Genomic DNA, 21772 nt, shown 5'->3' with positions numbered 1-21772 from the left:
GGCAAGATGCCTCATTCCATAGGTCCATGACAGAAAATAACACAAACGTGTTGTCACCACTTTGTAGGAGATAATGTGGTGTATGATATAATACAGAAGAGCAGAAGTGGAGGAAAATGTTCAGGCCAGTTAAAGTAGAAATAATTTAAAAACAAGTTCTTCATCATCAGAAAATATTCTGTTGCAAAAGTACAAGATTTCACTCGCAGCTTGTTTATGTGCTGGTTAGTTTTGACCTAATATTGCAACACTAATATTGAGGGAGTGTTTAGACCTTTATTTACGGTTACGTTTACATATTTACACATTCCCTCATTTGACATGAAAAAGCATTCTATAGTGAATAGACGTAATAATTGCAGTTGTGAATTTCTTCGAGGAGCTCTTCCTGTCGGGCGTAACCATGATGGCAACCATCCAAAAGGAGCATCAGGAAATGCCAAAAGAAGTTATGAAGTGAATTTCTCTGCACTACGGTTTATCTCACGTTGCAGAATTTTTAAATCCAGTGAGTAATGAAAAATCTTGTCTTACTGCTTAATTTAATAGAGCCGGTTGTGGAAGGAGCTGTTGCTGCTGATACAGGAAGTGAGACCCCACCATGTCACAGATGATCCTCTGCTGGGAATCGACACCACTCCGCCTTCAGTCTCCATCAATGAACCTGGACAGGACACATATCGGACAACTTCTCCTCCACCCACTGTCAAAAAACCAGGGCAAGAAACACACCTGTGTCGCCCTGTTCTTCTCCCACCTCAGGTATACTACCTACCTCTTATACCCTATTATGTTCTCTCACCTAATCCAGTAAGTGGAAGTTTTTACATTCATGGACAAGGTGCAGATGACGCCAGGTCCACACACAGAGAGCGTGAGGTTCTTCATCACTCAGCCTCTGCAGCATCTGGCTTCCTCCAAATTTAAGTGGGAAAAACCAGTGAGAAAGTTTCATCAAAGTGGGTTCAAACCAAAGGTTTGCACTCAAGCTGCATCAAGTGAAGCTTCATCTGAACAGCACAGTGAGTGAAGAGATGCTGGAGGTGCCACTGCACAGAAATGATTCAGTGCCTTACTAACATGCATTGGTCCAGATTGTAAATGTATGTCTTAAAGATTGCAGGTTGAGACAAGGTGTCTGCATTGTTCACCAAATTAAACTAAAAACTTGTAAAGAGCTTTTTAAAGCCACAGAACATGCAATTCCGAAACACCTATTTTCACAGAATGATGGATGATGGAAGGACTAGAGTTACTTATCAAAACAGATTACTTCTGTCAATATTACTAATCAAAAACTCCATAAGACACCTGACACCCCACAACCACATAGAAAAATGTTCATACGCAACAAATTTTTTGTGTACATAACTTTTCATGACACTGCGACACTTTTTTCCAGCTTAATGGAGTTTTTTTTTTAATTGTCTTCAGTCTTTAACAGAGACACACCACAGTAGGAAGTTCTCTCCTCTTCTACCTGTGTCGTCTGTTTTAAGCTTGTCAACCTGTTAACAACTGTCACACAGAAGATGTCCTACGGAGTAACCTGTAAACAGGACAAACATATTAGTGGTGCTGATATCAGTAGTTTATTGTATGTTAAGTCCAACACATTCAAATTGGAAAGGGGGGGGGGACTAAAATAAAAAAAACTTAACAAAACTAAACAAAAATATTCTGCACCTGCAACAGTTTTGTAATAGCAACAAGGGGGGACACAGTAAAAATGAAGATGGCAGCCAACGGTTTACCACACCTGCTAAAGCCAAGAAGGTTCTTCTATTTCCATTTTAAAAAAAGAAAAAAGGGCTGGAATGATTCACAATGAGGAGCCACTCTACTGCATTTTCAACCACAGGAAAAAATAAATGTACAGCTTCTTTCTCTCTTTCTTCTGCTTTCTTCTGAGGATCCTTTTCAGTTGGGGGGGGTCATCGGACAAAATCAGTGAAAAAAAAAGAACTATCCAACCACAAACGTAATATGCTTTTTTCCCACCACTGCGATGTAAAAGCACAAAATCGGTCTGAAAGCATGATGGCTCTTCCTCACCACTCTCATACTGAAGGTATGAATCGCAAATCAAGTGCCCATGTTAAGCAATTGCTTGACAAACATTTGGGGTAGAGGCACCAATGAGGAGGATCTGTTAAAAACACTCGTTTGGCTGTAGTTTTTCTTGAATTTTGTGTCAAAGGCTGATGGCAACAAAGAGTTTCTCTATTGAAAATATTTCATCTTCCATTATAAGGGTCAGCAGCCAAAAACTACATGAATATGCTATGTCTGTAAAGCAATTTTTGTGTGAGAGAGCAAAGATTATTTCATGTTTTTTTTTCCATTTCCAGATCAGACATTTGGAGAGAGGTTGTGTTCAAACTGAGATTGTCCCAGGTATGTTGGAAATAGTGCAATGCCACCTGACAAGGAAGACCTCATAAGGATATTTATCCAGAAAATGCTACATCAAATTTCACTTCCCAATTTCAGTGCAAGATAACTATGAAAATAAAAAACATCTTTGTGTCATGTTTTCCTTTCGAGCTGAAACCAAAGGTCTTCCCTCCCTACAGTGGCAAAAAACAAAAATGCTCTAATGGACAAGGAGACGGCTAGTTAAGGCATTCACATTAGACTTGCCTCGAGAGGAAATACAAATGAATAACATAAGCACAATGAAAAACCAGAGTATGAAAATACAAATGCAGAAAATGGCTAGAAAAGTGAGCACGATTATTTGCTTGTCTGCAGGCTGGAGCTGCAGCCAGCACGCTTAGAGAGATTATTACAAAATAGTTGCTGAGAAAAGAACAGTCTGACAACTTGTGAGTCCAGGAATAAACCAGAGTGCTGCGTTGAGCTGCAGAGACTTATCGTCGGGCTGAAAGGAAGGATCAACTGTCCCTAAATACAAACTTTAATTCACTGAGATCATGGTTGTTCGGAGCTATGACTTGTTAAACCAAGGACCAAGCATTACACCGTCGCCGTCATTTTAATGTACCCTTTGTGTGTGTGTGGGGGGGGGGGGGGGGGTGGAGATTAACCATTTAACATCAAACAGAACTGGAGGCACCTATTGTCTCTACAAAACCCAGAACAGACACAATACAAAACAAATGTACAAAACTCACAGATCATCTTAGGTAGTAAAATGGTATGGAAAACAAAAATTATTAAATATGCTCCTGCAAAAACTTAAATCTTGTGAATACTGCAAGTTTTTTTCTTCTTATTCTGCTCCCAGTAGACAGTAGTTACAAATGAGCTGCTCCATAGAGTAGGAGGCGGCAAGTTCCGAAACTGCTTTACACTTTAGTAAGACTGGAAAAGGTGAAATAGAAGGCACCATCATGCTTTTATCAAGTTGAGAACTGAAAAAATATAGACAAAACAAAACGTATAGTAAACTATATTTGCTGCACATTTATTCTGTTATCCGCACTCAAAACAAGAAGGGAGGGAAGAGGGAGGGAGGTGCCGTCCATCCCCGTTTCACGGTCTAGATGGCAGGGAAAAACATGAAGAAAAACAAACATGGAATCCAAAGAAAAACAGAGCGAGCCGCCATCACCATCATCATCATCACCACTCTTCTATTGTTCAACTTTGTTTCTGGTTTATCCTTTGTCCCCACTCATTTGGTGAAAGTCCAGGATTGGAGCATTTTGTTCTTTCAAATTCGATTTATAAACAAGGAAAAATATAATGCAGATTTTTGTCATCTTGTCCATCCAGCAGTAATTGAAGCGTAGTTTTGGGTCAAAAGTGTGAAAAGTACATTGGTCACAGCAGACGGGCTGCGAGCGAGGCCTGCCCCGGTAAGTCGTATCGCTTCGAGACAAAAGAGGTCTCTCCAGCTGCGTTCCGAGCGTGGATGTCAATGTAACGTGACAAAAGTACCCATTAGTGCATATTGATGAGTGCATTATGCAATTTTGAAGCAGTGGTCTCTCAAAAGGAAAAAAGTAAAAGGCAAGCTTTTCCCCTGGAACTGCACAAATTTTGCAACTCACCCCTTTCCAACAGTAACGGGCAGAAAACTACCATATAAAATGTGCAATAGAGGGATTTCGTGAAGCAGCGCCCCAGTTAAGTCAAGGCATATAATCTCTTTTCCAAATGATGGGCTGTATTATCGTAGTTAAAAAGTCTCATCAGTCCCTCCTAATGTGGCAGATTACTCCTGGTCGGTTTGCCTATTTTCACAAATTTACAAATTAAAGTTTGTGAATTCTTGAGATACCTGAAGAGGATGCTCAGCTCACAACTAATAAGCGAAATTTTTTTGTTTGCTTATCTTGTTTTGTCTATTTCACAAACAAATGGTTGACAGGCTGTCACATTCCAAAGCAAAGAGGGAACAAAAATAAAAAAATAAACAAAAACAAATATATATGTTTATACATGACGATTTCTTTTCGTTAACGAGAACTGTTGAAGATGAACAACATGGTACTTCTTCCACACGGCAGGTGGTGTTCTCTTCAGCGGCGCTGGGTCGTGAAGCGACCCTCTCCAGGCCCTCCAGAGCCTCTTCCAGAGCCCATGCCAGGTTTGGGGGCCATGCCGCCTCGGGGTGGGGGTCCCCTCCCATCACGCTCACGCATCATTCCACTGCCCACGATGCTTCGTGAACCTCCAGGGCCCCGATCGTTGCGCCTCATGTCCCGACGATCGTCTCCTCCGCCGCGGGTCTCTCGTTCGCGAACCGCCCTTGTCTTCTTCTCCTCCACATTCAGACGCACCTCGCCTCGAAACATGATGGGCTGCAAGGAGAGAGCAAGGTCACTACAGGAGAAAAGAGGACTGAATATATCCAGATCAAATTCAAAACCCATGTCATTCACTGGTTTGCGCACACAGGATTGTTCATCTGACCCTTCGTAAGATCTGTGTTCCACTGGTCTGGCCTGAGCAGTTTTGTGTACCTCCCAGCGAAACAATTGAAACTCAACGGCTGCAATCAGACCAATAGTCCTCGTGTGAAAAAACAAACTAAAAAACCCCACATGCATGAGCTAATTCCTAAAGGATTGTTTTGTAAAGTGAACAGTTTCTTTTTGTTCTTGTTGTTGTAGTTGTTTACCTTTCAATCATATTTCACAAAGTAGCTCAGAATTTTCTATACAAATTCTATGAAGTTCAGTGTTGTCAGAGCAGCTCTAAGATGAGGGTGTTTTTTTCCCGGTATACACAAGCTTGTAAATGTCACTTTTCATTCACTGACCGTTCAAAAAAAAAAAAATCAAGGAGGAGGTGAGACTTAAATAAAAGAAGAAGAAATAGGGGAGGGATGCTGCCATGTCTTCCGGGATGTCTGGCGAGTGTTTTGTCACGCTTGCATTTCTAATTGTTTACAAGAAAGTTCTGCATAAGTGTCAGAAGATGGATTTTGTAACCTAGAAACTACAAGTAGTCTGAAAATGAGGCCATGCGTGCCTTAAGGTCCAGACAGCTGCCTGTGGATGCAGTCCCAAAATCATCAAGCTCATGCATCCATTACTCAGACTCCTGACGTGTGTTTGATGTTTCAGGGATGAAGCAACATGCCCTCACCAACGCAGCACCCTGCTTTTATTTTTGATATTGGCAGAACGTTTTTTTTCCCCCTATAGATTTCCAAGTTCCCACCACTTTTTTTAAATGTAACATTACCATTGGGCGGAGTTTCACCTTACAAACTCACATAACAGATAGAAAACATGCATTATAAGAGACAGTGGTTATAGATTTTATCTCTCACAGGGGCCAATTCAAATTGAGCAGGGAAGTGATATCCAGTGTCAAATTAACTGTAGAAATGTGTGTCACCAAACCACCACCAAGTGAATGAAAGTGGGTAATGAAATGTCAATACATGCCCCTTCTACCTTAGCCCCCAGGATTCTTTGCACAGGATCAGAATCGTCAAAGACCACAAATCCAAAGTTGGGCAGCTTCCCACCAACGCCCTTGGTGTTGATCCGCAGCTCCACCACATTTCCATATGCTGATACACACACAGAAAAAAAAAAAAAAAAGATATTAAGACATTCAACTTTCATCCATTCTCAAAACAAGGTTTGGGATGATTTTTTAAAAGAAATTGAAAATGTATTGACATGTTTTTTCTTTGTGGGGGAACGTACTCATGAAAAACTCTTTGAGCTCGCTCTCGTCAATGTCATGTGGGAGGTTGCCAACAAAAAGCTGGTGGCTGTCTGGGTAGCGTACAATCCGCCTGGTGTCCATCTCTCCAGATTCACCTTCTCCCCGGCCACCTGCAGGTCACAACAACAGGCCGAGAGACGCATCAGTTCAGCTGCATTAAAATCCCAGTAAGTTTTACTTGGTAAGTAAAAGCCATGGCATTACGAAAGTGAATCCATACCACGCATATCACCATAAGAGAATTATATATACTAAGGTGCATAAAATAAGGATCAAACAGAACTATATTTGATTCTGATGTAGCTTAATGAATATATTTACCTTTGTTGACAAAACTCAAGTGAGGTTTTCCTGTTTGTGACTCCGATGCAACGCCATCTAATAGAGACAGAGACATCGGGCAGACAGTAATTAAAAGCTCCACCAGAAAAAAAATATATATATCAAGAAATCATAAATGTGTTTGTTGTTATTACCAGGTCTCGGACCACGCTGAGTGAAGGCCGGTCTGTCACGCGTGCGCTGGTCTCTGGGCCGAAGAGGTGCTGTCTGTGTCTCCGGCTTGGCTTCAACTCTGGGCTGAATGGGGGAAGAGTGTGACATTTAATCAAAAAGAAAAATACAAGGAAATATACCACACATTCAATTCCATTGCATGAAGGAGCTCATCAGTGACTTGTCATTATCTACTGCTGCTGTTAACCACCATCTTCAATGCAACACATGCTTGAGAGAAACGGATGAAAACATGGTCGTCTCCAGCGTAGTGACCCATTTGTAGTAGCACACCTGACATCTCCTTTGTTCATCTCCTTTGTTTAATTTGTTAGATGTAAACTTTTCCTTGTCGATTACCTGTGAGCTTGGCCCTTTAACAACGTGGGGTGAGATTCCAGAGGAGGCGACTGTGCCGGTAGGAGGCAGGTTTTTACTGGTCACCAAGGCCCAGGAGAAGGTCTGTGAGGGATGCGGTAATGCATCATTAAAGACTACAATAGCATCCACATATTCTACAATATTAATTGGTGTACTATTGGGCAGCACAATCAGGCCTGTGCATTGCAAAATGACAACGATCCAAAAAAACTGATGGAGCTAAATTGTTATTTCTTAAAAATCCAAATAAATATCGGATAAAAATTAAGTGCTCATATATGGGAATAAACCATGATCAGGATGCTCAAAGATGATGACAAGCACAGCTTTAAATTACTACTATACCTTAGAATCTGCTTGTGTTGATTTTAGTCAAGATTGTATATTTGTTTTTGTTTTTTAAAAATATGTAGTATAGCCAGGTATCAAAGTTCAGTTAAGAGAAAGATTCAGCGAACTCTAGACTAGTATCACCTCTAAAAAAAAGAGAGTGAGAGAAGTAAAACATACAGAAACACACGTCTGACTGACCTTGGGAGGCTCCTGGGTATTTGGTGGGGACTCCACAGGAACCGGTGAAGGTGCTTTCTCCTCCATCTCGTCCAGAACCTTCTCATCCACTTCAGGCTTGATGTCTTCAACTTTGGGCTCTGGTTCAGGCTCCGGCTCTGGTTCTGGAGCTGGCTCCTCCATGGGTTCCTCTACTCCATTACTGCAGAGTACAAATGTGCATGTTGACTTTCACAGATAAACTCAGCTTCAAAAGGCAAAAGCTGCCATGCTAGATTTACACACAAAAAAAGGAAATGTATCATCAAGGTTATGATTAAGTTTTGGCATACGTGACAGGGTGAGGTTCGTAATAGGTGGTGCTGTTGGGGCTTTCCTGAAGTGGCTCAGGGGAAGGCTGCCTCTCCTCTGGCTCCTCCTCAACTTCCTCCTCTGATTCTGAGAAAGAAAGCAAATAAACAAAAGATTTTCAGGAATACTCTTACTTGACATAATTAACATATGAACTGAGTCCCTACAAATGTAAAATAAAATCCAAAATATGGTATTTGTCAACATCCTTACCCTCATCAAGCTCAGCTTCAGAGTCTCCGAAAACTTCATCCTCATAGCGGAAGATGTCATTGTGGACATAGAACTTGTTTGCCACTGAACCCTAAGGAAGGAATGTATCCGGCAAAGAAAGCAAAAGAGAACAGACCATTTCAAAAGCGTGTTCAAAAGCGTCCGTAAATCCATCAACATAATTCATTTTGATATCATAAAGAGAGAAGTACACACCTCTGGAGCAAGTACAAAAGTTTGCATAAACTTCCTCATGGGTTGACCATTGTTGGACAGTTCTCCGAGGACTTGCACCACCACTCCATCACTCAGTGTGGCATGGGCATCCACATGCCTGATTTTTGTGTGGCATTCACTAAACTGCAGGGACATGACCTTCTTGTGGATTTCCTAAGAGAGAGGGAGAGAGAGAGAGAGAGAGAGAGAGAGAGACAATTAAATAAATACAAAGCAATAGGAGGGTGGAGTTTGTCAAAATCCATAAACATTATAATCTAATTTAAAAAGGTCTTTCCCATTGTTTGGAGCCAAGTCCGTTTTTCTCATGAATTGCAATGTATTAATTATGACCACTATGGTTCAAGTCTCTGTTGACTGGACCGTTTGAGTCCCGACAAAAAAACAGCTCAGACCGCTGTCATGAAAAGCACAATATTACTTTTGTTGCTATGTAACAATTAATATTCTATATTGATTTCCTTGTCTTTTATAGTATTCTCTGAAACTAGGCAACCAACGGCAGAGTAATCAATCTGCTTCTTGTTTACACCTGCATGCACATGCCCAGTGTGTATGAATGCTCATGAAAATATACATTTTCATGCATTTGTGTGGCCAGACATGATTTCTGATACGACCTAAACCACTTGTCTGAATAAAATATTACTGATTGGCCTATTGAACATACCGCTTGCCCGTACACTGCTTCTGCCAGCTTTCCACTTGGGTCAAGTCCTCCGTGAACATAGGAAGAGTTCCTCCCATAAAACCTAAAAGGTACAACAATATGACAGTTAAATAGGGTATTACCAACACTAACAGGTTCAGGTCTAATGCATCACATTTCAGAAATTACCTGTGCAGGAAATCTGGTGCCTTGTTTAAGAGAGTATAATACTGCCTCACAAACTCCCGCCCTACAAGCAGGGGACTTGGCTTCTCCATCACCATTTCTTTGGTAAACAATATTAAGTGCTGAAACAGAAAAACAAACCATGAGTTAGTGGTAATCTCATCTAGAAATTGTTGACACCTGATCTACATGCAAACTAAGCTGCTAAATTTGCGTACAAAATGGTTGTCGTCTAAACAAGAATAAATCCTGCCTTCATTGATATTGTATGTCAAGTTTCTGTCAATAACTTTTCATAACAGCTATTAATTAAACTAATCACGGAGGCTGTATTACTACTGGTGAATTATCCTGAAAGACATTTCAAATATTTCATTTGTCTTTAGTAATGCAATACAATTAAACAGCACGTCAACCTATCGACAGACTGAGAAATCATCATGCAGTTAAAGCAAAACACGGTCTAAACAAGAAGAAAACATATTAAAGTGTATAAGGATTTAGTTTGTTGAAAGGCTCTCTTGCATTAGTGTAAACTACAGGCTCCCAATAAACTGGCATTCGATTGAAGGAGATGAGATGATGACCTGGAAAATGATTCTTGGGAGTCTGTTGGACAACTACACGAGAAAGACAATTTCAGTGCACGTGACCGTTTATTATGCCTCATGTAAATAACAGATCTGTCCCCAATTTGGAAAAAAAAGAGAAGTGAGCTGAGGCGGCTCCTTCTCACAGAACAACGTCTCACTGTCTTTGTCTCAGCGTGCTCCTGGTTTATCTGACCCACATCAGTACTATGGCAGAGACAGCTGACCGATTAGCTCGCTGGCTAACACACTAGCACACACTCAACTGCGCCATCATGTCCATCCAATGAGACAAAGACGGAACCCGGTTGTAGATCAGAAAGAAAAAAAGGGAAGCGGCCGATGCAGGCGTCGTGGAGAACGAACCTCACTCCAGTTACAACTCAACACACCAACGATCTGATGCACACATCAAAGCGTGGCGTTGTAAATAATTGGCCTCCTTTGTGAGGCCCCACACGTCGATGCTAACAACAGTTTGCCACCTCCTCCTCATATTTGTCGCATGGATCATTGGCGACATGACGTGAAATATTCACAATTTCAATTCCATGAACCCACACTGCAGGTTTCAGAAGACGTTCGGCCAGATCAACTCTACCCAGACACCAACAACAACCGAGGGGACGTCAGTGCAATGCAGCCGGCCTCTTCGCACATTGCTAGTTAGGTAGCTAACATTAGCTGCAGCTAACTTGTGGCGTCGTCGTTTTTTCCTCCAGTCGTTGGGTCGATTTTTACACCGAGCCAGCAGCGACACGGAAACAAAAATAGAGACGTTGCCCGGCAACGCGGAAAGGGATAAGTGCTAATATTGTTAAGTTTGCTTTAAGACAAAACAACATACACGCTGGTAACAAGCGGGGAATATCATCAAGCAGGCTGACGTGAAGACCGGCGATGGCTAGTGCAAGTGAGTCCATGTTATGCTAAAATGGCTCACATGTGACAACCTCCACTCCTCACTTGTGATGACTTGCATCGCGATTGTGGGGGGGAAGAAACCCCGCAGGTACAGTTTCACTCAAATCAGTTCGCCCTACGACTGCCTGTCGCCCCACTACCAATCAAACAAGTTCAATGCTATGCTAGCTCCAAGACAACAAAGGGAGGCAGAATTGACACATTTCGTCGGTTCTTGAGCGCGTTAGCCGCGAAGCTTCGGGCCGTCTTCACAGTGCCGACGCACCGGGCTGGCAACTCTGACAGGCGGCTGTCTGTCTGTCGAGCAGCCGCCGATTTGAACAGACAATGTAGCTGACGTTAGCTGGCACGGTTAGCTTAGCTGTCAGCCGTCTCTTCGTCGCTAATTTAGCTTGGAGGATGGCTAACTTACCTTGTGAAAGACCTATCTATATAGGCAGAATTATTTGAAAATAAATAACTACGAGTATCCGGTTGTAAACAGTTCTGCAATACAGACTATCCCGGGCGAAATATTGTAGTATTTCCCCGCTCCACAACCTAACAATTTATGATCTCTGCTGTACCAGAGATTGAAGATTTAAAGTGATAGTGACGATTTATTGTTTTACCCCTGCAATCTGGGGCAGGGAACCCCCATCACAGAGACTCAGCCAATGGACTGTTTACACTAGGCAACATAAATTATGACATCAGACAACTAATCCCGCCCCCAAAACTTTGTGTTACACTGTAAAATGTAGTGGCTTAAAAAATATGAGCGAAGGCTGCCAAAGAATTTTAGGTTATGTTTTTAGGTTAGGTAAAAAAAAAAACACGCCCAAATGCTGTCTGGATGAAATCAACTTTCTTGTGTAAAACCTTGTCTCATTTGGTTGATATAGATTTCCTAATTTATTGAACTGCATGGACAGTTGTTTCAACTCACAATTTCACCTTAATTAAAAAAAAATGTTGTGTAGTTTATTCAAATCCATTAACTTATTTAGTTCTTGAGCTTCAACATCTTATATCTTATACTTGCTGTATAAAGTTTGTTAGTTCATTTGTCACAGCTTGAAGAGTTTTGTCCTCCATTTAACTTGAAGGAACTTGCAGCTGCAAGTGATGTATTGCTCCTTTCAGGTTTGGAGCAAGTTATGGAAATGAGCTCTGGGTAGTGACTGGCTCAGACATGCAGAAAGAGTTTAGAGTTGAGTTGCAGCTCTCTTGGGTCAAAAGGAGCCAGTTGAGGTGGTTCGGGCATTTGATCAAGATGCTTCCCGGGAGCTTTCCGTTGGATATTCACATCTAACTTGGGGGAGGCCCTAAGGTGGAATCAGAACACACTGAATACACACTTTTCTCATCCAGCAATGTAGACTCTTTGGTATCCCCGGAGGAGAAGTTGTAGAACAATGCTCGACAAAAGGATGCCTGGAATATCTTCCTTATGTTTCCATCACGGCTAGCTGTATAAACTGAGTGAATAGTTGATCTTACAGCTGCAGTTCTGGGGTTAACGTGAACACAGCACAGAAACTCATTTTAGTGACTGAATTGTATGTGAACAGGGCAATGGGTCTGAATTCAATATTAACCTTTATAATGGTTGCACTGCCCCTCATAATCTGTTTTCTTTAAATTGCCAAAAATGAGAGTTTCCGCTCTAAAACAATGCATGCTGGGAACCATAATTTACCACAGGAAAACACTTAGTGAACGCAGAGACCCAACATGACTGTAATGAGATTAGGAAGGTTAAATATGACAAAAAAAGATACAAAATTACAACAAAGAAATGCAAAATATTGACCCAAAAGAGATGGAAAACAACTACAAAAATGTACTATTTCAACTGTGTTAAGGGTGTGTCCATGTGTAAAAGCCCTTTCAATAGAAGGAGCCAATGAAAAATAAGAATCCAGACGTCTGTCTATAAACATTGCAGACTGTTGTGGAAAAAAATGCCAAGGCAAATAATATGCTTTGCATCTATGCTCCAGAAATAAATTAATGATATCATTTCATTATTCATTATCCATTATCTAGAGACTCCTGGAATCTTATTGTTTTTGTATCCCCCCCCCCCCACCCTTCTTTTGCACGAAAACGATGTAACCGAAAGGTGCTCCACTGTAAGCGCCCTGTTGTCATAGCAACCGCTGACCCAAACATACAGAGATTATGTAACTTAACTTCTACATATAATGTTTTTTTCAAAGCTTTTATGGCAAATACAAAGCCGCCAGGGTTCATGATAAGGGGTTAAAGGTATTTGATACAAAGCTTTAAAATAAAATTATTATTTTTTTTTTTTTTACGATTCATCAAAAACAATCCCAGAGCAGTGCAGCGGTATTCAGGCAACACGCTGCAAATCCAAACGGACAACACATGCAGTTCATAACATTGCTTTTATTAGTAGTATTTCAGTTATGAGGAAAAAAACAAAAAACTTTCCGCTGAGGTTTTTTTTTTTCCATCTTTAACTCCGACGCCATGACTTCTACTGTAACTCGAGTCAGGACGAATGAGAGCCAGAGGTTTTTGGGGGAACAGTCCAGGAACAAGATGGCTGTCCCGGGACAATACATCCACATCTCTTCTCCTACTTAACCACCTCTTCTTCTTCTTCATCATCTTCCTCTTCATCCTCTTCTTCTTCTTCTGCAACGCGACCGTTAGTTCTGTGCAGATAGTTGAGCATCATCTCACAACTTCGAAACGCCTCGGTCGTTCGCAACTCGATGACTTGTGTCGACAGGAATGTTTTTCTAAACGGTTTGGTGGAAACTAACGCCCGAGCCTGGAGAGGAGAGGGCCAAGGTGGCGTTAATCGAACGAGCAGTGTTGCGACTTTCACATGTTTATAGTTTGTTTGTTTGTTACTAACGTCTCCAGTCTCGTCGGGGGTCGAACAGCTGAGGATCTCGCAAACGAGAATGCGTGAAACGCGTTAGTCGGTGTGTTGTGTTTTGTTGTTGGAGCGCACCCCGGTTCCTCCACATGTCCCCCTCCGAATAACACAAACGAACCCTCCGACTGGACCATGAGCTCCTCGCGAGTCAGGCCCCAGCAGCCGGCGCAGAGCCCGACCGGCGACGGGATCGAGATGGAGAACATCCAGCACCGGGACCTGGGTCTCGGAGGGGCCGCGGGCACCCCGTCCCCCCCGTCGAGGCAAGCGTGGAGCCGGGACAACCCGGGGTTCGAGCCCGGGGATGAGATCATGGAGGCCGACTGGCCTCCGGCGAGCCCCGGCAGGAGGTCGGCGTCCACGGCCTCCAGCAGCAGCTGCAGCAGCGGCCTGGGCAGCTACACCGGCGGGGGCGGCAGCCCGCACCTCCCCCGGGCGGCACTGTACCCGACCCCGGCCGCGGATGGCCAGCAGCAGGACCGGCGGGAGCACCCCAGCTGTGTGAAGCACATACTGCAGAAGTTCAGAAGTGAGTCTGTTGCTTTTGTCACTGTAAACTGTATGTAAGTAGTCAATCATTTATTTTAGTGTTGCCAATATTATTCATATTAAGAGCATAATTCATATCCAGTCAGTTGTAGCATCATGGCTGTGTGGGAATGTCTATTTTTTCCATTATTAATTATCATTTTTAGCCTCTTACTCAGGGAAAAAAAGCTACTGTATCCCTGAACTGTCACTTTGACTAAATCACACACATTTACACATATTATTTGTAATAATATGTAATATGACGTGTTGTCACTCTTTCTTGGGCTACGCTTCACCTGTGGCAATCTGCCATAACAATGTCATAAGTTGTGTATTTTTCTTTCAGAATGCATTTTGAATCCAGACGGAGAACTTAACTCTAAAGAAGACATTAACTGGACCTGAATACAATTGTAATTCTAGAAATAGGAGATGGAATAAATAAAGAGAATTTAAGTTAAAATCAAATTAAAATAGTGATGTTTAAAAAGTAAAATCTGAATAAACTTTCTTAGAGAAATTGTGTCTGTGCTCTGATATTTACACATTTGCTAACCTCCACCGTTGCCAATTGCAATTCCACTGTGTCTAGGTCCATAACTGAGTCAAAAGCAGAAAGTGTTTTTAATTATATTTTAGGGTTATAATGAAGTGTCCCCACGTACTGCACACCTACTGATCCTTGTTTCCTTTGCAGTTCTGTGGGGCACAGAGCTGATGGAGGACAGCGACAGCAGTCGAGAGCGATACCTCAGGAACGTACTGAGGGAGATGCTCACGTATGTCGCATTCCTCATCACCATCTGCATCTGTAAGTAAACCCTCAATCATCCACTTATGACGTAAGATTGGTGCATGATGCTTATAAAAAAACAAAACTGCTACTGCCCCACCTTATGCTACAAGGCATACAAAGCTCCAGAAAGATTCCCAGGAGATAAAAGTAACATAAGCGCTGACTCTTTGGAAAACATTGTGTTTCCTCGTTGTAGAGTTTAATTCTTCAATATTACAAAGTGGCGGATTGATTGATGTCTGACGAGTCACATGTTGCGTAATTTCCTGTTTGTACAAAATGTAGAGTATTTGCAATGTTTCTGTAGACTTTTTCTTTCTTTAGACACAACTCCAGCTTATTTATTTCTGTGGGTTATACAGGTAACATAATGTTAGAAACATGATTCAGACGTTCCCTACTCTTAATTGTTCCTTAAAAAAATAAAGCCAAACTAATGAGATATGGGGAAAATAATTAGCAGTTTAGACCTGTGTGGTGTTAACAAGTCGCAGATAGAGAAGGTAAGACTCTCACAGGAACATGCCCTTATTATGTACATTGTGTTAAGTGACTTATCCCTTGAGAAATGTTTTGTGCCCATGAAGTCATTCCTGGACGCAACTGAACTGACTCATAGAAAGCTCTTTAGAATGTGGCACCAAGTACGCCTGGGCACCATTTCCTGTTGCCGAAAAGTTATTTTCCAAACTCGGAACAGTGCATGCTTCATGGTTTTGGCAGCTGAACGTCTCACTTATCGTTATCAGGGGGCTTGAATTCCAACAACAGCCCAAATCTGAGGACTTTATCGAGGATTGGCAAAAAAAATTAATAATACAAATGTGCTCGATGAGAAAATGGTAAATTCGCTCCACTGTCATTTCTCTCCTGCAATGAAAAAAATGCAAAACTGTGGTTGAGGGTGGATCAGGAAATGTTTTCCTGGCAGACTGGATTGAGGCCTTTTCTGCCAGACAGAGCTCTACTATTAAAAGCCAAGAGCTACTTTGTGATGAATACAGAATGCTAAAGGGAATAGTCATGCATAGGTGAGACAGTTTTTATGCCATGATGCATACTAAAACTACATGTATGTACATACAAAGCGTTCACACAGTGTTAATTCTCCTATTTTGATCTGCATCTAGTGGCTGTTGTTGTTGTAATGGAAATATTAAATTCTATGTTTGTTTTTTTTACTAATGATTATGTAACATGGGGATTTGCTCTACAGTGACCTATGGGATGGTGAATGCCAATATGTACTACTATACCAAAGTCATGTCTCAGCTTTTCCTGGACACACCACTGTCTGCTGGGGACCCCTTAACCTTCAGGCACCTCTCAACGATGGATGATTTCTGGAAGGTAAAATGAAACACTCACCTCTGTTTTGGGTGTTATAGATCTTTGCTGAAGAGGTGCCGGCAGGCGCCTTTTTTTCCAGACAGAAGCAGATTGCTTCAGCTTCCTGTTTTTTGATCATACCAACGTTTCAGGATATGCAGTTCGAAAGTGCGGTTTCTAAGTTCCAAATACATATGAAGCTTCACAGCCATCACGCAGACAGCCAGTAGCAAGTCAAAACAGCAGAAATAGTTCACAAGCTAATAAAATGCATTATCTATAACTCCTAAACACATAATCTACAGTAAGATTTAAGTTGTTTTTTTTAAATTTTGAGTGAAAATAAGGCCAGCCTCTTCTCTGCCAAAATCCTGACTTTCCTTAACTTGTAGTTCACAGAGGGGCCTTTCCTCAACAGCATGTACTGGGAGGTGTGGTACAACAACAAGAGTCTGCCGGAGAATCAGAGTCTCATCTACTACGAGAATCTCCTCCTTGGGGTGCCACGCTTTCGACAGGTCAAAGTCCACAATGAGTCCTGCTCCATCCACCAAGATCTGAGGGACGAGGTCCAGGACTGCTATAACATGTACACGCCAACCAATGAAGACACTGCCTCCTTCGGCCCCAAGAATGGAACTGCGTAAGTCACAAGCCTAATTTCTTACTCCTCAGGTATGTTACAAAACAATTGGTGTCGTATCAGCTTCAAAGATGACTCGAGTTCACATTAAATGTACTACACGAATCAGTGGCTGCATCACAATTTCTTTGTTATTGGTGTACGTCAGGTGGGTCTATACAACAGAGAGCGAGATGAATGGCAGCAGCTACTGGGGTCAGGTATCTAAATACGGAGGCGGGGGATACTACCAGGATCTGTCCCGTACGAAGGAGCAGTCAGCGTCCCAGCTGCAGTTTCTCAGAGACCACCTGTGGATGGACAGGGGCACCAGAGCCGTGTTCCTGGACTTCTCCGTCTACAATGGCAACATCAACCTCTTCTGCATCGCTAGGTGACGATTCTTGATTTTACATACAGTACTTTTTAAATTTTGATTTGCCAGCTTGTAACTACCGCCGTATGGATACTGATGGTTTATATGTTCCGGTGCATTTTTCAGATTGTTGGCAGAGTTTCCTGCTACCGGAGGGGTGGTGACCTCCTGGCAGTTCCAAACAGTGCGTCTGATGCGATACGTGTCCAGCTGGGACTACTTTGTGGGTTTGTGTGAGGTGGCATTCTGCATTTTCGTCCTGTACTACGTGGTGGAGGAGGTGCTGGAGATCCGCATCCACCGCCTGCACTACTTCAAGAGCGTGTGGAACTGTCTGGATGTTCTCATTTTGGCGGTGCGTATCGAGGTTGTATCGTAACGGTCATCGATCAATAGTCCTTCACTGACAGTTGTGTGCTATCTCTTCTCTATTTTTTTCCAGTTGAGCGTTGTGGCTATCATCATGAACATAACTAGAACAGCCATGGTTGGCAACCGTCTCAAAGGCCTGCTGGAGAATGACAGTGCTCACCCCAGCTTCGAGCCTTTATCCAACCTGCAGGTCCAGTTCAACAACGTGGCTGCGGTCATTGTCTTTTTTTCCTGGGTCAAGGTATAAAACTTTTTCTTTTCAGTTCACAATCACTCCACTACAACTGCCACCGTGGAAACATGAGAGGCCAGCAACTGTAAACTGATACTAACAGTGAAACCTCACATCTTCGCAGCTTTTTAAGTTTATCAACTTCAACAAGACCATGAGTCAGCTGTCCAACACTATGTCGCGCTGTGCCAAGGACCTCGTGGGTTTTGCCATCATGTTCTTCATCATCTTCCTGGCGTATGCTCAGCTGGCCTACTTAGTGTTTGGAACCCAAGTCAACGATTTCAGCACTTTCCAAGCCAGCATGTGAGACTATAGAAGCATAGCCCACACATGTCAAATTCTACGTCTGACAGTTGATGTTTCCTAATGTTTAAAAATGTTTTGCTGTTTGTGTAGTTTTACCCAGTTCCGTATCATCCTGGGAGACTTTGAGTTCTCTGAGATCGAGGAGGCGAACCCAGTGCTGGGACCTATCTACTTCACCACCTTTGTCTTCTTCATTTTCTTCATTCTCATGGTGAGAATGAGGGAAGTCACCAGTCGTGTTGCATGAGCACGTTTGCTTGTGTTTGTGAGCTGGCTAACACAAGGAGACGTTTTCCCCTGTCTTTCTTTGTAGAACATGTTCCTGGCCATCATCAATGACTCCTACTCCGAGGTGAAGGCGGACATGTCCCAGCAGAGGTCTGAGATGGAGATGACGGACCTCATTAAGAAGGTATTGAACTACATGTATCACTGATTTTGGCCAGGTAGATTTACATCAAATCAACATTGTAATTGTAATTGTAATGTACCTCCATCTCTCAGGGTTGTAACAAAGCTTTGATGAAGTTAAGACTGAAGAAGACGGCGGTGGACGACATCTCTGACAGTCTGCGTCAGGCTGGGGGCAAACTGAACATTGATGAACTCCGTCAGGATCTTAAAGGGTACCCAAAACCTCAAATCATGCCTAAACTTTTAACGAATCAAGGCAATGCTTAGGTCCAATTTGTTGTGTCTTAATGCTACCTGTCCTGAATGGTCTTTGTTTCTTTTCTTGACTCAGAAAGGGCCACACAGATGCAGAGATTCAGGCCATATTTGCCAAGTACGATCACGACGGCGATCAGGAGCTGACGGAGCACGACCACCAGCAGATGAGAGACGACCTGGAGAAAGAGAGAGTGAGTGATGAAGCCAACAGCTTGTCAGAAACAAGTGGAAAAACACAGCACACCCAGTGTGGTGGCGTACACAGCCACACACAACCTGCAGACGCTCAGTGTGTTTCTGCTCGTATGCTAGGAGGACTTGGATCTGGAACGCAATTCGCTGACTCGACCCAGCAGCGGGCGGAGCTTCCCTCGCACCCAGGACGACTCGGAGGAGGACGACGACGAGGACAGCGGCCACAGCTCTCGTCGCCGCGGCAGCAGCTCGGGTGGCGTCTCCTATGAGGAGTTTCAAGTGTAAGCAGATTATGACTTATTCAACACACAGATGCTGGTTTGTTATTTAACAACATTTTCAAAATACCTGTCTCTGCCGTTGTGTTATTGCCCTGCCTTTTCGACATGTTTAAGGCTGATATCAATAGTGATATTTGAGTTTGAGTATTCTTATAAAATGTATATCAGTTGATATTCCAGTTTTACATAAAGAGTTGTTATTAGTATATTTAGTGACTAGGACATTTTTCTTTTGAGAAATACAAACGTTAATGTGCTTTGGTAACATTCTCATAACAAAATGAATCTGTTTCTTGTTGCTTATCAGGCAACACATACATCAAGACCGATAAATCTGTGACTGGCTGAAATCGTCAAAACCCCTGCTGCTATTTTCAGTTTTTTTTTAATTATAATATGTATGATTATTACTGTAGTAGACATGTAAGATAGTTAGAGAATTAATGTCTCTCTTGTTTCTGTTTCACAGGCTGGTGAGACGCGTAGACCGGATGGAGCACTCGATCGGCAGCATAGTGTCCAAGATAGATGCTGTGATCGTGAAGCTCGAAGCCATGGAGAGAGCTAAACTTAAAAGGAGAGATGTGCTGGGCAGGCTGCTGGACGGAGTCATGGAGGTCAGACACAGTAGTGTGTTTACATGCGAATGAAAGGGGGTTGTTTTGTTGTGAAATATCAATTGTCCCTGTAGTTCCCATCAGCTGAAATTTCAGCTCCCTATTTTTGTATGCATGCAAACTCATTCGGTGCTATGAGAGACTGGTGAACACAGGAAAGCATTTAGTGCAACAAGAGTTGGTAGAGACAAAAAGTAGCTAAAATGAGATTGAAGATTGGATTAACATCAATCAGAAATATAGTTCCAAAAGGGATTACCTGTATATTCCTAATCAAACCCATGTACAGTATAGCATACACATACACATTTACTGTATATGTTTGTGTTCATTTACAGGTACTTCCACCCATTTGGACATATAGTATATTCTCTATGTAAAAGATTATTTTTGAAGAAAATAAAGTTATGACAAAAAAACAACAACAATTAAACAACAAAAGCAAAAATGAATCAAAAGAGGGTATGGGGCAATTATCTCCTTAAACACCTTGGTTGGAGATAAGAAAGTGTTCAGACAGATAGTTTTTTTCTGTGACAGGAGCAGATAGTGACCTGAACTGGAAATGACACTTGGCAATATACTCTAGTACAAATCTGCTCCCACAAAAAAAGCAATTGAAAGAACCAGCATCCTAAATCTAAATCTAAAACTAAATCACACTAATTAGAATGAATAAACCATAGACATAGTAACCAGGTTTCCATAGTGCACATGTCAGCTGTGTTGCTGTAAACATATACACATGAACGTATCTAATTTGTTTCCGTCTGTCAGGATGAGCGACTGGGGCGGGACACGGACGCCCACAGGGAGCAGATGGAGAGGCTGGTGAGGGAGGAACTGGAGCGCTGGGAGTCTGACGATATGGCCTCGCAGGTCAGCCACCCGCAGCTGCCCACTCACGTCGGCCCCCGCCCTCGTCCGTCCTCTTCTCTGTCCACCGACGGCCTTGACACGAGCACAAACGGGAGCGGCCACGTGTGAAGTCTCAGCCCCGCTGAGGAACATTTGACTTTGGCGAGAAACTCTCTGCTGGAAATTTCCCCCTTCAGTGGTACGAGTAACAATTTTTTGCGGAACCAAAAAATAATTATTTAGGCCGTTTAAATTCCTTGACATATTACTAAGGAGGTGACAAACTGAAACTTAACTCACCTCAGATGCTTCAATGCAATGAAGGCGAGCGATGTTCTCCGGAGAGACAACTTCTGAAATGTCCTTAATCTGTCCACAGCTATTACCGAGTATTATTAAAACAAGATGATGAAAGGTGAAAGGGGCTGAAGAACAATGAAGGATTTACAGTATCGAATCACAGTATTATACACAGTAATGGATGCCATACGCCAGCTGCAAACATACTCAGTTGCACACAGAATACACAGTGTATGATTTTATTATTACATGAGAAATATGCTCACCTGCTTCTGATGACTGTATCCACACGTTTAAGCATATTGAGAAACGACACAAGGGAATTTCCTTAAATGTTAATTTTGCTGATTCTATTTTCATCACATTAACATACAGTAGGTACGAGTGTGGCACATTGTGTCATATTTACTCATCTTCTGTACATCAGTTAAGCTTCTAATTAAATAGCTTATCATTTTATGATACATATTGTAACTTAAAACAAACTTCAATTTGGAGTGCATCTAGTGTTCATGGGAAACCCATGCATTTATATATTTTTTTTTTCTGTGCCTTACTCTTTTTTTTACTATCTGTATCTTTTTTAATCTGTTGTGCCAAATAAAAAGTGTTATTAAAATAAAAACATTTGTTTTATTTGTTGCTCAAGTGACAACACGAGTGTGAAGCAAACCATAAAAATATATATTAT

General features: G+C 42.2%; 2 protein-coding genes and 1 long non-coding RNA gene across 6 annotated transcripts; 2 read left to right on the top strand and 1 right to left on the bottom strand.

Annotated features, from left to right (window-relative positions):
• Window position 1: 1 nt before the first annotated feature.
• On the top strand, window positions 2-2532 carry LOC118312301. The gene is made up of 3 exons (XR_004794193.2): window positions 2-224; window positions 383-456; window positions 550-2532. It is a non-coding gene; the product is annotated as an uncharacterized LOC118312301 (long non-coding RNA).
• Window positions 2533-3404: 872 nt separating this feature from the next.
• Window positions 3405-11297, bottom strand: g3bp2a (G3BP stress granule assembly factor 2a). 3 transcript variants are annotated; one of them, XM_035636801.2, is made up of 13 exons: window positions 11105-11297; window positions 9182-9300; window positions 9014-9095; window positions 8323-8496; window positions 8107-8197; window positions 7875-7980; window positions 7564-7744; window positions 7012-7113; window positions 6633-6735; window positions 6478-6534; window positions 6135-6266; window positions 5868-5995; window positions 3405-4772 (listed from the first exon to the last, which is right to left on the bottom strand). In XM_035636801.2, the coding sequence occupies exons 2-13, from the start codon at window positions 9274-9276 to the stop codon at window positions 4491-4493; spliced, it is 1533 nt and encodes a 510-aa protein (XP_035492694.1). In that variant the 5' UTR covers window positions 9277-9300; window positions 11105-11297; the 3' UTR covers window positions 3405-4490. The 3 variants fall into 3 exon arrangements, with proteins under 3 accessions (XP_035492694.1, XP_035492692.1, XP_035492693.1); XM_035636799.2 differs by lacking the exon at window positions 11105-11297 and adding an exon at window positions 10616-10951; XM_035636800.2 differs by lacking the exon at window positions 11105-11297 and adding an exon at window positions 10616-10779 and having other exon boundaries at window positions 5877-5995.
• Window positions 11298-13006: 1709 nt separating this feature from the next.
• Window positions 13007-21706, top strand: pkd2 (polycystic kidney disease 2). Of its 2 annotated transcripts, none has more exons than XM_035636792.2 (15): window positions 13007-14120; window positions 14820-14933; window positions 16135-16268; window positions 16640-16890; window positions 17039-17263; window positions 17372-17600; window positions 17688-17858; window positions 17974-18155; window positions 18249-18369; window positions 18472-18570; window positions 18663-18784; window positions 18904-19021; window positions 19146-19306; window positions 19776-19923; window positions 20701-21706. In XM_035636792.2, exons 1-15 carry the CDS (start codon window positions 13724-13726, stop codon window positions 20908-20910), a joined length of 2682 nt encoding a protein of 893 aa, XP_035492685.2. In that variant the 5' UTR covers window positions 13007-13723; the 3' UTR covers window positions 20911-21706. The 2 variants fall into 2 exon arrangements, with proteins under 2 accessions (XP_035492685.2, XP_035492684.2); XM_035636791.2 differs by having other exon boundaries at window positions 13009-14120; window positions 19143-19306.
• Window positions 21707-21772: the final 66 nt, after the last annotated feature.

Source organism: Scophthalmus maximus, chromosome 8, assembly GCF_022379125.1.
Source record: "Scophthalmus maximus strain ysfricsl-2021 chromosome 8, ASM2237912v1, whole genome shotgun sequence".
Classification (NCBI taxonomy): domain Eukaryota; kingdom Metazoa; phylum Chordata; class Actinopteri; order Pleuronectiformes; family Scophthalmidae; genus Scophthalmus; species Scophthalmus maximus.
The sequence above is the reverse complement of the archived record's forward strand: the minus strand, read 5'-3'. Positions and strand labels throughout refer to the sequence as shown.

Excerpts from the sequence above, each read along its gene's own strand:
- g3bp2a (XM_035636799.2), bottom strand. The coding sequence starts at position 10,642 with ATGATATTCCCCGCTTGTTACCAGCGT. Across the intron at positions 9,096-9,181 it reads GCACCAGATTTCCTGCACAG|GTTTTATGGGAGGAACTCTT; the intron begins GTAATTTCTGAA and ends TGTACCTTTTAG. Across the intron at positions 8,497-9,013 it reads AAGCAGTGTACGGGCAAGCG|GAAATCCACAAGAAGGTCAT; the intron begins GTATGTTCAATA and ends CCTCTCTCTTAG.
- pkd2 (XM_035636791.2), top strand. The coding sequence starts at position 13,724 with ATGAGCTCCTCGCGAGTCAGGCCCCAGCAGCCGGCGCAGAGCCCGACC. Across the intron at positions 14,121-14,819 it reads CATACTGCAGAAGTTCAGAA|TTCTGTGGGGCACAGAGCTG; the intron begins GTGAGTCTGTTG and ends TTTCCTTTGCAG. Across the intron at positions 19,307-19,775 it reads TCCTATGAGGAGTTTCAAGT|GCTGGTGAGACGCGTAGACC; the intron begins GTAAGCAGATTA and ends TCTGTTTCACAG.